A 14,709-nucleotide genomic window follows, 5' to 3' on the forward strand; every position below is an offset into this window, starting at 1 on the left:
ATCATTTTGCTCTATTGAAATGCAAGGACGCTGAATCATCTTTGCAGCCACTATGGCAAGGCCCTGTCTTGTTAAATCTCTTTCCTCTGTGAGGGAGAACCCTTCCCCCTCGGAGTACATCACTAGGAAGCATGGTACTCAAGCAGACTTTACATTAAAAGTAATGTGGTACAAAAGTCTTGGGTGAGAATGAACTGGTGAGAGCTCACTGTGGACTGAACACCTGTTACACAGGCAGATAGAGATGCTGGTCCCCATTTTTTGAAATACCATGCTGACCTCAGGTTTAGGTGGGTGCAGGTTTTGGACTCCAATGTGATGTGCTAGAGGAAGACAGAACCAGCACAGGAAAAGGAAGACAGACTGCCCAGCACAGCTAAGTAGAAAATAAGACTACACAGGGCAAGCCAGGAGTATCACCCATTTGGAAGAAATACAATGCTTTCCTCCGCTGTTGTACAAAGACAGGAACAAACAGCATGACAGTTGCGATATACCAATAAAAGTGCTCATTTATAAGCATAGCTACTGCAGAAACAAAACTGCTCCTCAAGTACATCACAAGTTGGTCTCCTTGATTTCAGAGCTGTCCCACTGCTGCTGTTGTTCAATTAGATGTTGAAGATTTCAGAGTAAAGGGGGATGAGCACAAACACCAGAAAACCACACAAATTAAAAGAAATTAGGAAAGAAGCAATACGCATGTCCAGCAGTTCTGCTGTATACCAGAAAATACAATCTTGATTAAGCAAACAGACTGGAGTACAGGGAAGCTGGGCAGAGTATACCAAGGTTGTAAAATATATTTATACTAAGCTGGAATTTGTTTGGACAGATGCTGGGCTGTTAACATTGCATGTCTTGCTAAAGCCGTAGTCAATTTTTGTTTGCGACCTAGTAAGCCATGTCAACCACAACATCCCACTTTCAGCACATCTCATCACTTTGGTGTACCATCACATGTAGCTCAGAAGAGGTCAGGGATGCCATTTTAGAGATGCCCAAAAATAAAGCCCCAATATCTCAGATAATGACCCACTTGACTTATTTAAGTCCAATGTTGACCCTTGGGCGCCGCTGACTTCGCTCTATATTAATACTGACATCAGACACCAAATTCCATCATCATGGTCCACTTCTATTATTGTACCAATCTTTAAAAGGGTTGTAAAAATAACCACGTCTCTTGAATCCACGGGTAAGGTAGTGAGGAGATTGCTAATGAACACACCGACTGAGTGGGTCAGTGACCACCAAGTTCTTATCGACGTTCAATATGGTTTCCAACCTGGAAAGAGGATGGTGCACCAATGCTTGAATCTCTGTCTTCCTATCTGTGAATACACTAAGGCCAAGGCAGGCTCACTTCATTTGGGCTCCATGGACCGGAGCTCAGCCTTTGACAGGGTATGGGGAATTGATAAATCTTTTATTGCCGTTTTGCACAACTTATACATAGACTTTACAGCCGCCGTTTCCTATGGGCCCAAGGGAGAGTGCTCAAAGTTTGCTCTGAAAAGAGTTGATAGACTGGGCTGTATTTTAGCTCCATTTTTATTTACGCTGTATGTTAACAACATGGACAAGGTCCTTATTAAGACTGGGTGATGTCTACCTTTGGTTAACTGTCAGGCAGTAACGGTTCTACTCTATAATGACAATGCTATACTGATCTCCAGAACTGCCCTGTGCCTACAATGACTCTTGGAAAACCTTTGTGGACTTTATGGGCAGCCTCAATCTTAACACCAACTGGGTTAAATCTAATATCATGGTAAGTTACTCAAAAACACTAAGAGCAGATACCCCTGTACTCAGGATAACAAGCTGGGTAAAGTGAAGACTTTCCATTATCCGGGAATCCTCTTGGATTCCTCTGTTAATTGGGCCCCTTTGGTCAACAACAGAAGAAACGCCTTTTCAAGAAGCACAGTCTCAGTTTTTGATTTTACTGCCAGACTAGGGCACACAAATGTTGCCGTGTTGCTTAAAATTTATCAAGCTAAGTGTCTTGCTTAGCCTATTATGGCTGTTAGGTATGGGGGTATACAACTGTGTCACAATTACAAATAGTAGAGAATAGCTTTCTTCAGCGTCTACTTTTTCAGCCTTGTAGCATGTCTATTCGCAAAGTACATGAAGAATTAGTAATAGGTTATGTTAGAAATGAGGTCTCTAGTTGGCAGAGGTATACACCCTTGTCTATGTAGGGACCACAATCCTAGTCAGGGTAAGTCGCAACACAACACAAATTATTATTTGCTCACCCTCTGTAGTTTGGCACAGGGCAGGCAGGCTTAACTTAGAAGGCAAAGTGTAAAGTATTTGTGCAATAACTCATACAGTAACAGCGGAAACTCCAAAAAACGACACCACACAGGTTTAGAAAAAAACAGATAATATTTATCTGAATAAAATAAGATAAAAACAACTAAAATCCAATAAGCACAACTTGAAATATCACTTATAAAAGGTTTAAGACAGTGTCAATCCTTAGGGGTCAATGGTTGTATCTTTGTATCACACAGTACCTGGGATGTGTTAAAAATAACGACGTACCAGGCCGAAGAGGAGAGATGCGTGGAAAAATAAGGTGTTGCGTCTGATTTTCCTGTGCGGCACAGACAATGCCTCGTTTCTTTCCAAACTGCAAGGTGATGTGTCGAATTTTAGGAGTGCAGCCTTGGTTCCTTACTGCGATGCAGTGATATTTTGACGTCCAGGGATAATGCACTGAAAATCCTTGACATGCTGGCAGAAGGAGCAGGCGCTGTGTCTATCCGGTAGGCAATGCATCGAAATTTCAGCCGTGAGGCAGGTGCAGTGTCGATTTCCAGTTTCGGGTCCAGTGCTCCCTCGTTCCGGTCGGTGGTGGGGCGATTTTCCAGCAGGGAGAAAGGCGTTGTGGCGATTTCTGCAGGCGTTGTGACAATTTTCCAACGTGGCTTTCCTGAAGGGGTGAAGTCTTTGTTGGCCCTGTTTTTTTATTTTTTTTTGAGACTCTGCTTCATGGCTGCAAACATTTCCTGGTTGAAGTGTTGACAGACAATCAATCTCTGCACAGAATCAGGAGTATTCGCAAAGCCTTCACCCCTCCAGATATACAAATTTGGTTTTCTTTTAATATTTCAATAACTACTGAACGGATATACACCAAATAGCAAAGGCTTCTTTCTGGAACAAAAGCTACAGTTCTACCAAATTTGGTGTAATTCAGTCCAGCAGTTCAGGCTGTAGTTGTGTTCAAAACCCTATGGGAATTAAAATAGGAAAATAACTTTTTTTGACCCCTCCCTTTTTCTCAGCCCCCGCTTGACAGATCACCCCCAAACTTCCCATACACAGCAAGATTCGTCAAACGGTGCCAAAGATATAGGCAAGTCAAAAAACGCTTTTTCAATGGAAACTAGGTCCCAAGTATAACTACCTACTGGCGACCACATATATAGATATGTGTATTCTAATAAAAAGATTCACCACACTCCACAAAGTCCAATTTTGCAGTCTTTATTATCAGCCACTGTGTAACTAATGATAAAGACTGCAAAACCGGACTTTGCGGAGTGTGGTGAATCTTTTTATTGGAATACATAATTACAAGGATGGTCTCCTTCGTCACCAGCAGATGAGTGCGCCACTCAAACAACTGACCAATTTGTTTTACAAATATATATATATATATATATATATATATATATATATATATATATATATACCTAGAAAAATCATAAATTTTTTATTAGACTTGCAGGTTGAGTAACTTGAATATTCTGGAACAGAACTGTAACGTACTTGACCCATAAACGGGTCTCAAACTGTGTGATCCCAGGCAAATATTTTAGTTTACAGTCGCCTTTTGTTTCATTCACACGAGTGTACCTTCAAATATCTGCTGTACAAAAATTTCTTTGTTTGATTAAATAGACTAACTGTTTGATCCATGTATAAGAATAATCTAGCCCACATAAAGGAGACACGTGATCCATGACTTGCCTCTTAGTTCACTAATAGCATTGCTACCAGAGCAGGAGTGTTTCTAGGTATTATATTTAAACAATCACTTTTAATAAATATATTACTAAAGCATGATGCGGTCGCAAATCACTAGATCTTGCAATTGGCCCTGCGCTTGAGACCATTGCTGTGAAAGGCACTGTTGTAGTCTTGCATGCGGTACTATTGCCATGCATGATGCCATCATTCCTAATAGTTTCATGATAAATCTTACAGTGTATTGTTGATTTGGCTGAGATTTTGGAACGCTTGTATCCTTCGTGTATTTGGATAGGCTAAGGCCCTTTGCGTATTTAAAATAGCACCTAGGTAAGGTTGCACCTATGCTGGCTAAAGATTGGATTTTTTGGTAGTTGAGTGTGAACCCTAGTGTATGTAGGGTCTCTTACGTATTGAGTGTGTTGTTGGCATTGTATAAAATTACTTGATTTTATTAGCCAATCGTCTAGATATAGAAAGACAGTTATGTGTTGCCTTCTTAGGTAGGCTGCTACTACTGCTAGACATTTTATGAATACCCTTGGAGCTGTTGTTATGCCGAATGGTACATCTTTGAATTGATATTGTTTTCCTGCTATCACAAACCTTAGGTATTTTCTGTGAGCTGGATGGATGGGTATATGGAAATACGCATCTTTGCGGTCTAATGCAGTCATGTAATCCTGTTTTTGTAGTAGTGGAATGCCGTCCTGTAGAGTTACCGTGTGAAAGGGTTCTGACAGGATCTATAGATTTAGGGATCTGAGGTCTAGAATGGGCCTGAGAGTGCCATCCTTTTTGGGAGTGAGGAAGTATAACGAGTATAATCATGTTCCTTGTTGAGAATGTGGGACCAGTTCTATTGTCTGTTTTAGTAGTAGCGATTGTATTTCTTGCTGTAATAGAACATTGTGTTCTGGGGACAGCACGTGGTAACGTGGAGGAATGTTTGGAGGGGTAGAAATCAATTCTAGGAAATAGCCATTGCGGCTAATTGACAATACCCTTTAGTCTGTGGTGATATTTTGCCAATGGGAGTGGAATTGCTGCAGTCAGCACCCCACAGGAGATGTGTGGGGTTGAGGGATGGTAAATAAGTCACTGTTTAGATAGAGTAGTGGCTTGTTTTGAAGCCTAGAACTTGCCTCTGGCTCTAAAGTATTGGCCTCAATAAGACCCTCTAAATCCCCCTCTCTGATACTGCTGTTGCTCTGGTTTTGCTTGGGAGGTAGAAACCTCTGTGGACTGTGGCTTGAATCCTCCTCTAAATTGTTGTCTGCGAAAGGAGCCTCTATGGTGTGGTGTATAAGGCTCCCATTGCTTTAGCAGTGTCTGAGTCTTCTCAGTTTTTCTAAGGCTGTGTCTACTTCAGGGCCAAAAAGGTTCTTTTTATTAAAAGGCATATTCAGCACTGCCTGCTGTAGTTCTGGTTTGAAACCAGAGGAACGTAGCCATGGGTGTCTGCATATACAGGGAGTGCAGAATTATTAGGCAAATGAGTATTTTGACCACATCATCCTCTTTATGCATGTTGTCTTACTCCAAGCTGTATAGGCTCGAAAGCCTACTACCAATTAAGCATATTAGGTGATGTGCATCTCAGTAATGAGAAGGGGTGTGGTCTAATGACATCAACACCCTATATCAGGTGTGCATAATTATTAGGCAACTTCCTTTCCTTTGGCAAAATGGGTCAAAAGAAGGACTTGACAGGCTCAGAAAAGTCAAAAATAGTGAGATATCTTGCAGAGGGATGCAGCACTCTTAAAATTGCAAAGCTTCTGAAGCGTGATCATCGAACAATCAAGCGTTTCATTCAAAATAGTCAACAGGGTCGAAAGAAGCGTGTGGAAAAACCAAGGCGCAAAATAACTGCCCATGAACTGAGAAAAGTCAAGCGTGCAGCTGCCACGATGCCACTTGCCACCAGTTTGGCCATATTTCAGAGCTGCAACATCACTGGAGTGCCCAAAAGCATAAGGTGTGCAATACTCAGAGACATGGCCAAGGTAAGAAAGGCTGAAAGACGACCACCACTGAACAAGACACACAAGCTGAAACGTCAAGACTGGGCCAAGAAATATCTCAAGACTGATTTTTCTAAGGTTTTATGGACTGATGAAATGAGAGTGAGTCTTGATGGGCCAGATGGATGGGCCCGTGGCTGGATTGGTAAAGGGCAGAGAGCTCCAGTCCGACTCAGACGCCAGCAAGGTGGAGGTGGAGTACTGGTTTGGGCTGGTATCATCAAAGATGAGCTTGTGGGGCCTTTTCGGGTTGAGGATGGAGTCAAGCTCAACTCCCAGTCCTACTGCCAGTTCCTGGAAGACACCTTCTTCAAGCAGTGGTACAGGAAGAAGTCTGCATCCTTCAAGAAAAACATGATTTTCATGCAGGGCAATGCTCCATCACACGCGTCCAAGTACTCCACAGCGTGGCTGGCAAGAAAGGGTATAAAAGAAGGAAATCTAATGACATGGCCTCCTTGTTCACCTGATCTGAACCCCATTGAGAACCTGTGGTCCATCATCAAATGTGAGATTTACAAGGAGGGAAAACAGTACACCTCTCTGAACAGTGTCTGGGAGGCTGTAGTTGCTGCTGCACGCAATGTTGATGGTGAACAGATCAAAACACTGACAGAATCCATGGATGGCAGGCTTTTGAGTGTCCTTGCAAAGAAAGGTGGCTATATTGGTCACTGATTTGTTTTTGTTTTGTTTTTGAATGTCAGAAATGTATATTTGTGAATGTTGAGATGTTATATTGGTTTCACTGGTAATAATAAATAATTGAAATGGGTATATATTTGTTTTTTGTTAAGTTGCCTAATAATTATGCACAGTAATAGTCACCTGCACACACAGATATCCCCCTAACATAGCTAAAACTAAAAACAAACTAAAAACTACTTCCAAAAATATTCAGCTTTGATATTAATGAGTTTTTTGGGTTCATTGAGAACATGGTTGTTGTTCAATAATAAAATTAATCCTCAAAAATACAACTTGCCTAATAATTCTGCACTCCCTGTAGTGATGGCAGTACTCACGCTTCTAACTGTCGTATCTGAAGCATCAAGGGCAGACGTATTTGATTGTTGCTTATGGCCTGACCCTCTTTCACAATCTGTTGTGCCTTTTTTTGGTGTTCCTTTCGGAGGTGTTGTAGGAGTTCCTGCATCTCGTCCCAGTGGCCTCTATCATACCTTGCTAGCAAGGCTTGCGAGTTTGCAAATCACCATTGGTTGGCAGCCTGTGTTGCTATCCTCTTGCCAGCAGCATTGAATTTTCTACTCTCCTTGTCAGGGGGAGGAGGATCCCCTGACTGTCTAATTAGCCCTCTTTCTAGCAGCACTCACTACCTCTGAGTCTGGAGGAACTTGGTGGGTAATATAATCAGGGTCTGTAGGAGAAGCTTTGTATTTTTTCTTTTTTTAATCAATGCATGGTGTTATAACCCTAGCTTTGACTGATTCACTGAATATTTGATCCGCATGTTTAATCATGCCAGGTAGCATTGGGAGGCATTGATATTTTGAGTGCGTGGAGGATGATGTGTTAAAGAGAAAATCCTCTTCTTAGGGTTCAGTGTGCATAAGCAGCCCATGGTACGCTTCTGCCTTGGAAATAACCTGCGTGTATGCAGTAGTGTCTTCTGGTGGAGAAGGCTTAGAAGAGTAGAAGTCTGGGTCATTGTCAGGAACAGAATCTGGATCATAGAGATCCCAAGGATCAACCGTATCACCATGAGAATATTGTGAATGAGTTGGTGAAGGCAAAGTTGGTGGGCTAGTGGGTGGTGGCAAAAAAGAAAGTTGTGGTGAATGAGGGGGAGAAATATGGATAGGTAATGGTTTCTCCTTCTGTTTATAAATCATTGCTGGTGGTGGAGCAGTGTCTAAATGTTCTTGAAAGGCCACATTTCTCTTGGTCTGTAGAGGAGGTAGAGGTCTCTTTACGGATGTGAATCCTTGATTGTCTTTCATTCATGATGTCAAGGATAGGTTGGATCTCAGTGTCCTCAGAAACATGATCAGAAGGTCAATAAGACTGTTCATCCAGTGATTTTGAGCTCTGTTTAAGATGGCTCGAAAGTTCTTGCTTTTCTGCTCCAAAGCAGGGCGTCGAGGCTTCGACTCCAAGGAGTGAGGACGCTTGCTCAAGTCGGAAGTTAAACTTTTGATGGACTTACTCAACTCCGATACTGACGGAGGAGTGGCCTTTTTCGTCGCCGAACCAGAAGGTCGATCGCAGAGAGTCTTTTTTCAGGTTGAACTATGGCTCTCTAGCAGTGGTGTACCCAAGGCCTTCGAGGACTTTTTATAAGTGGGCGTAGGGCAAACTTACTCACGTGCTGACCAGCAGTAATAGGCCTATCTTCTTCCGATTCTTGTTCGGAGTTGGTGTCTCTGATGGAAACCGGTGTCTGCGCCTGTTCTTCCTCCATGGTGTCGGGATGTTCCGTACTCTTTGACGCCATTTCCAGTCTTCTGGCTCTCCGATCACGTAGGATCTTCTTGGATCGAAATGATTGACAGGCCTCTCAAACCTCTTCTCTGTGATCGGGAGAGACAGAGGACATACAACGTGTTGGTCTGTGTATGGAAAGTTCGCATGGCATCAGGGACAAAATCGAAATGGAGTCCGATCCATCAGGCTTCGACGTGGTAGGCCCGAACAGGCCCAAGTCGGGCACAAACGCCCAGAAGTTTAGTTTGACGGTAGTAACGGTTGGAGGCTAGGTGGAAACGCGATTGAAACAATACGAGTAAGGGAGTTTTCTAAAGTTTCTGATTCGAAATCTCAGAGCGAGGGGAAACACGTCCGAACCAGACAGCGGAAAGAAAACAATCTAACAACGGAATCAATGCCCATGCGCTGTATGACCGAGAGGAGGAGTCACTCGATCCTGTGACTCCGAAAAGACTTTGAAGAAAAACAACTTGTAACACTCCGAGCCCAACACTAAATGGCGGAATAATGCATAGCATGTGTATCTGCAGCTACACATGCCATCGAATAAATATATATATATATATATATATATATATATATATATATATATATATATACATACACACACACACTCATCTTGTCTTGTCTTTGACTGATTGCCAGTGTTTAAAATCTTGTATTTCATAGAAAATAGGTCTTCGCTTGAATTACTGTTCGTAATTCACAGGCCTGAATTATTTGCTGGATATGTAGCTTTTCTAGGCAAATAAAAAATTAATGGGTAACACACAATTATTTCTTTCTTTCAGTGCTGGTGAAAAAAGGCATTCACAAAGAAATAAATTAATATGAGAACATAATTTTCTTGTTGCTTAAATTGGTCAACCCCAAAAACTAAATGCCATATTTGCTGAGTCACATGGCTCCGTTACAAATCCAAGTGAATTTGGGGGCACTGGAAAAATTAGGGGGTTCCATTCAGGTTTCACTATGGGTAAAAAAAAAAAATAATACGTTTTTACCATTTTTGTCTTGGAGTGTGCAGTCAGGGAACAAATAAAGGGGAAAACAATAAAAACGTAATGTTTTCACAGAATGATGAAAGCAGCACAAACATGGATGTGTAATATAAATAATATTATAGCATCCTGAACTAATAAATGTTATATCTAGAACCTTTAGCTGGTTTGATATGTATCAAGTAAACATTTAAGGTCTTAAGCTGGGTAAAAAAATCATAAAGTTATATTAAATGCAGAGCCGCACTGTGCTGTGCTGCCTCAAGATCTGTCACTATAGTAATGTAAATTACCTTTAAAGCTGTACAGGACGCAAGGTAAAGTCGATAAGACATATCTGATGGTCTATTATGTTTCCATAGCAGCGGAATGGGCAAAATATACTTCAGGGAAAGAAAATTGTAGGGAAAACATTTTTTTTAAAATACAGGCTTTATGTCCTTAAACTATATGACAAATTGGGCAGAAGCCAAGCAACTACTGGAGTATAACCAAAAACTGCACCAACATCACTAGTGGGAACAGTGAACTATACAAACATTGGCAAAGCCAATGGGTCTCATCTATTCGACAGATATTGGCTTTGAGAATGTGTTTTAGCCATGCTGCACGGCAGAGAGGATGCTGTGCAGTGAGGCTGAAGAAAAACAACTCTATAACGCAGACAGTGCTGGCCACGTCATTGCACGTAAGTGTGAGTGTGTGTGTATGTAAAATGTCAGGAATTACCATCTTGTGAGCTCACTGGGCTTGTCGAGTCGCTGAATAATATATAATACCCCAATAGGGAAGATAATCTTTGCAAAACACTCTTTTATTCAGAGAATATCAGGAAACTTTACAGGAAACACCACAACAAAAGCAAAAAACAATAAGTAAAGGCAAGAACAGGTTTTCTGCCTATTGTTTTATTAGCTTGTCTACTTTACTATTATTGTAATATTTCTAAGATCCATTTGTTGGTAAACACAGCACTGTGTGGCTGTCTGGTTTGTGTGCCTCACGTACAATGTTCTTATATGACCCGAGAGTGGCATGGCCCCTGGGCAGTTTATTTATAGCTACTGACCTAAAAGAAACATCCTGTGATTCTGGGTAAACCACTTAATATCCCCAGGCTTAAAAAAAAAAATTCCTTTTGTGATCTAACAGGTGCTCATCAGCTCATGTAAGGTGTTCCAATACCTTCAGGTTGAGTCTGTGCTATAAACACCCTCCCTCCCCCTCCCATGTCCTACATCCCACAATGGTCAACCTTTAAAAGCCTGTCTCTTGTAAACGTCACTAACATCGTGAACTCCTTCACAGACACCTCCTATGAAAATGATGCCTTACCCTCACCCTTAATTGAAGACCTGTCAACACAAGGCCTCTCACCTTCAGTCAACACTGTCAACTCTTTGCTCACTCAAGGCACCTTCTCAAAAACTAGACAAGCAAAATTCTCCCTCTCGTTAAAAAACACCACACTAAACCCTTGTGGCCTCGCTAAATACTGGTCCATTGCTCACCTACCTTTTATCTGCAAGATCACATCAATGCCATGTACTGCACTGCTTCCAATATGCCTACAGCTCAAGCTACAAAACAGAAACAGCTACCTCAGAGATCATGGGCACTCTCCTGGTCACAGATAATGATGAGCCCATCCTCCTTTATACCACTGAGACAATCAGCTGACTTCGACATAGTTGACCATTCCATAATCATCCACACCGAAAGGTTTTGAAAAAGATAATAACCAATGTGCTCACCTGGTTCTCTTTCCAACTCTCCAACTAACAAAGGTTTGATCACATAGGCTTCTCCATATCCCATAATATCCCCATCAGGTGTATAGTCCCGTAAGGTCCTACCTTTTATCAGTTATCTTCAGCCACTATCTGAAATTAGTTCAAACTTTACTCACTGATAACTGCAGGTGCACACAACCCTGTATAAAAGTAAAGGTTTTCTCTGCTCAAGACTTCCTACACCTCAAGCACCGCATGCACTACATCTTATCAGATCAGGATGTAACACATCTACCCAGAATTGCACATCACCAAAATCAAATCCCTCTTATTCGCTACAAACAATCAACAACTAGACCAAACTTGACTCAAGAACATGAACCAGGATAGATTCAAAGCCCAACTTTTAGCTAAATTTAAGTCGCTTAAATACAACTTGGACAGTGACATCAGACCCCAAGAACACATTGCCATGAAAAACAGAGGAAGATGCTAAGTTCTCTCTACGGAAGAAAGGGAAACATTCCTTCCAGAAAGAAACTTCAAAACTGCTGTTCAAACCCTCATAGTCTTGCACCTTGTTGGTGGCAATACCTTGTTCTGTGGTTTCTTAGCTCTACAATGACATCTTTTAAAGGCATTCTCCTTTCTTCAGAAATATGACCACATCTCCTCACCCTAGAAGAACTCCACTGGCTCTCTTTGCTGATCAGTACCACCTTGAAGACCAGCTTCAGCATCCACAGAAGCCATCATTGCTGGACCCCTTTCCTATCTGGCTGACAAGCTCACCATATCTGGTGGTTTGCAGCATACATGCAGCATGAACATCATCCGACCAGAGACAGAGAAGTGCAAGATTATAAAAAACAGGCAGCAGGCCTTCTACATTTATGAATGCAGGATCTGGAACAACATCCACCGTTTCCATTAGGACTGCCCTACCCTTCTTCAATTTATGGAAGAGATAAAGACACATCTATTTAAATAACACTACACTGCAGAGCAGTTAGTAGCCCACCTTCTCCCTTCAGAATTCAGCACCTTCACCTGGAATCACTTTTTGATTCTTTCTCTGCTTTCAACATTGTAGCGTGCTCCACTGTCTTTTGGATGGGTTTCCACTACACAAACCATGTATAAATTCAGAGAGCGTTGGCACACGAATAAGCGGCAACTGACTGATATTTGGAGTAGGAACTGGTCACAAACAGGTATGTGCAAGGATGACCCCAAATCTCAGAAACGTAGCTGTGTCTCGTCTGATCGAACTCCCATTCATGGGGAGTGTGAAGTCTATTGCCACAAGGTAGATTTGATGACTGATACTGATAACCGTCCCACTCTCTTCTAACAGAGAACATCATTATGTGCAATAGTCCAATGTCATATTTTGAATGCCAGTTGCTAAAAGGAGGACGATGACACAGTTTTCTGATGTGAAGGAGGGCAAACATGAAGTCCATATTAATCATGGGGTTTAACTTGAAGGTATTTGCCAGGAATTGACAGCCTTATTTGTTTCATAAGCAGATTATAGTGAGGTCTCCGTAGTGTGCTCCAAAATCAAACTTGTATAACTTGTTAGAATCATGATTGTTGTGCCACAGGCATCAAACTATATCTCAGTGTTGAGCACTAGCTAGGCCTAAACCTGTCTGATGTGGTTTATGTTCCCATTTATAGGGGACCTGGCTTGGCAGTTAAGGCTTGACAGGTACTACTGGACCATGATCAAAGCCAATTTCCATATTCCTGTTCTCTGTTGTACATAGCAAAGTGGGAGAAAAACACTGGAATGGACTGTGGCCTGAGGTACTGTTAGTGACTGAAACTTGTGCAAGGATTCCATCCATCACTTTTGTGTTTCCCTAGGACAGTGATTCAGTAACAATTATTTGTTTGACGAAAAAGTGGACGTGCTTTCCAGGAAGTGTGGGGGGAGGGGACTAGAAGGCAATCTAGTTAACAGCAATCACTGAAGTGCAGGCTACATACAGTACCTTTGTGATACAGTGCAATTTTGTCAGATTCTAGGCAGAAATAGCCAAGATCCCTCTGGCCCTTGTACTTAGAGACGCTGAAGATTGTGCCATTTTCTATGTCCAATACAAGTTCTCCATGGTATCCTTCCATCTTCTTACTCCCCTCGCCCTAGAGAAAAAAAGATCAGACCTAAGTAAAGCAAACTATGACTGTAGCAGTAAACAAACACATAGGAAAGTAGAACATAAAGGAGAAGGGCAAAGGGATAGACAGAAAGGCACTTCTAGCACTAGATGGAAGACAGTGTCCCAAACCAAGTCGAAAACTAAATCATGCATAGGGGAGCAATTTTCAAATGTTTGTTACTAAGGCATTTCAACCAGATGAATGCTTAAATTATGCAGACGATTCACAAAGACATGCTAATATTAAATTTTCTTGAATTCCATCCAGTATGTTTTGCATTAACTTATGTGGTTATGAAAAATACACATTTTTCACACTTCTTTTCCATGAAACAAATATTCTCATACAACCCAAGCCACATTCTGGATCATTACAATTACTACACCATCTACACAAAGTTCCTTTAGGTGTCAGTTAGATGCTCAGAGAAGTGTAGTAAATGCATGCATGACATTTTGGAAAACCCTCAGTTACAATTTCACGTAAGTTCCTTTGTATATCATTCCCCACATCTGTGATACTTTATTAGGAATAGCTACTTTTACATGCCTAAGTCGAACCTATGTTTCTGTAGCATAATGTTAGAAATAGGGTCTCTAGTTGGCAGTGGTTTGCACCCTGTCCAAGTAGGGACCCTCACTCTAGTCAGAGTAAGGGAGCCACACAGCTAAGATAACCCTTGCTCACCCCCTTGGTAGCTTGGCTTATCTCAGAGGCAATGCGTAAAGTATGTGCGAATGTGTGTACACACACACACACAAATACACTGAAAACACCACAAAAGTACTCCACACCCGTTCAGAACAACAGCCAATATTTATCTGAATTAAACAAGACCAAAATGACACAAATCCAACATACACAAGCAAAGATACAATGTTTTAAAGATTAAATCTCAATAATATTTTTTTGAAACACAATAGCTCCAATCTGGGGCTAGCTTGGTGTCTTGACGGTGTTGTTCCCAACAGTCCAACGCCACTTGCGAGGGAGTGCGGGCAAGTCACAGAGTCGCACGGACCCTAAGTACAGCACCTTGGAAAACTAGGAAACAAAGACGTTGCACAGATTTGGGGAGATGAGGCATCACTGGAGCCGGTCCAGCAGTAGTTCTTTACTCCTGCCGGGGAAGTGAGGTATTGGTTCCTTACTGCTAGGCAGGGGATGTGAGGCGTTGGTTCCTTACAGTTGCAGGGGAGGTGATGCTGCGTCAGTGGCGAGGCGCCGATTCCTTATGAACCGGTGGGGTCGATCAATCCAGCATGTCAAGACACGAGGCATCAGTTTCACGGTGTTGTGATCACACCACGAGTAGAGTGTCACAGATGTCGGTGA

General features: G+C 41.9%; 1 protein-coding gene across 1 annotated transcript in view; it reads right to left on the reverse strand.

Annotated features, from left to right (window-relative positions):
- The window catches only part of ATG2A (autophagy related 2A), a 2,189,461-nt gene that overhangs the window by 1,308,777 nt on the left and 865,975 nt on the right, over nt 1–14,709 (reverse strand). Inside the window, exon 21 of the mRNA XM_069207806.1 lies at nt 13,206–13,356. Within this exon, the coding sequence (XP_069063907.1) occupies nt 13,206–13,356 (151 nt within the window). The remainder of the gene's footprint in view (nt 1–13,205; nt 13,357–14,709) is intronic.

The sequence above is a fragment of the Pleurodeles waltl genome, chromosome 9 (genome assembly GCF_031143425.1).
Source record: "Pleurodeles waltl isolate 20211129_DDA chromosome 9, aPleWal1.hap1.20221129, whole genome shotgun sequence".
Classification (NCBI taxonomy): domain Eukaryota; kingdom Metazoa; phylum Chordata; class Amphibia; order Caudata; family Salamandridae; genus Pleurodeles; species Pleurodeles waltl.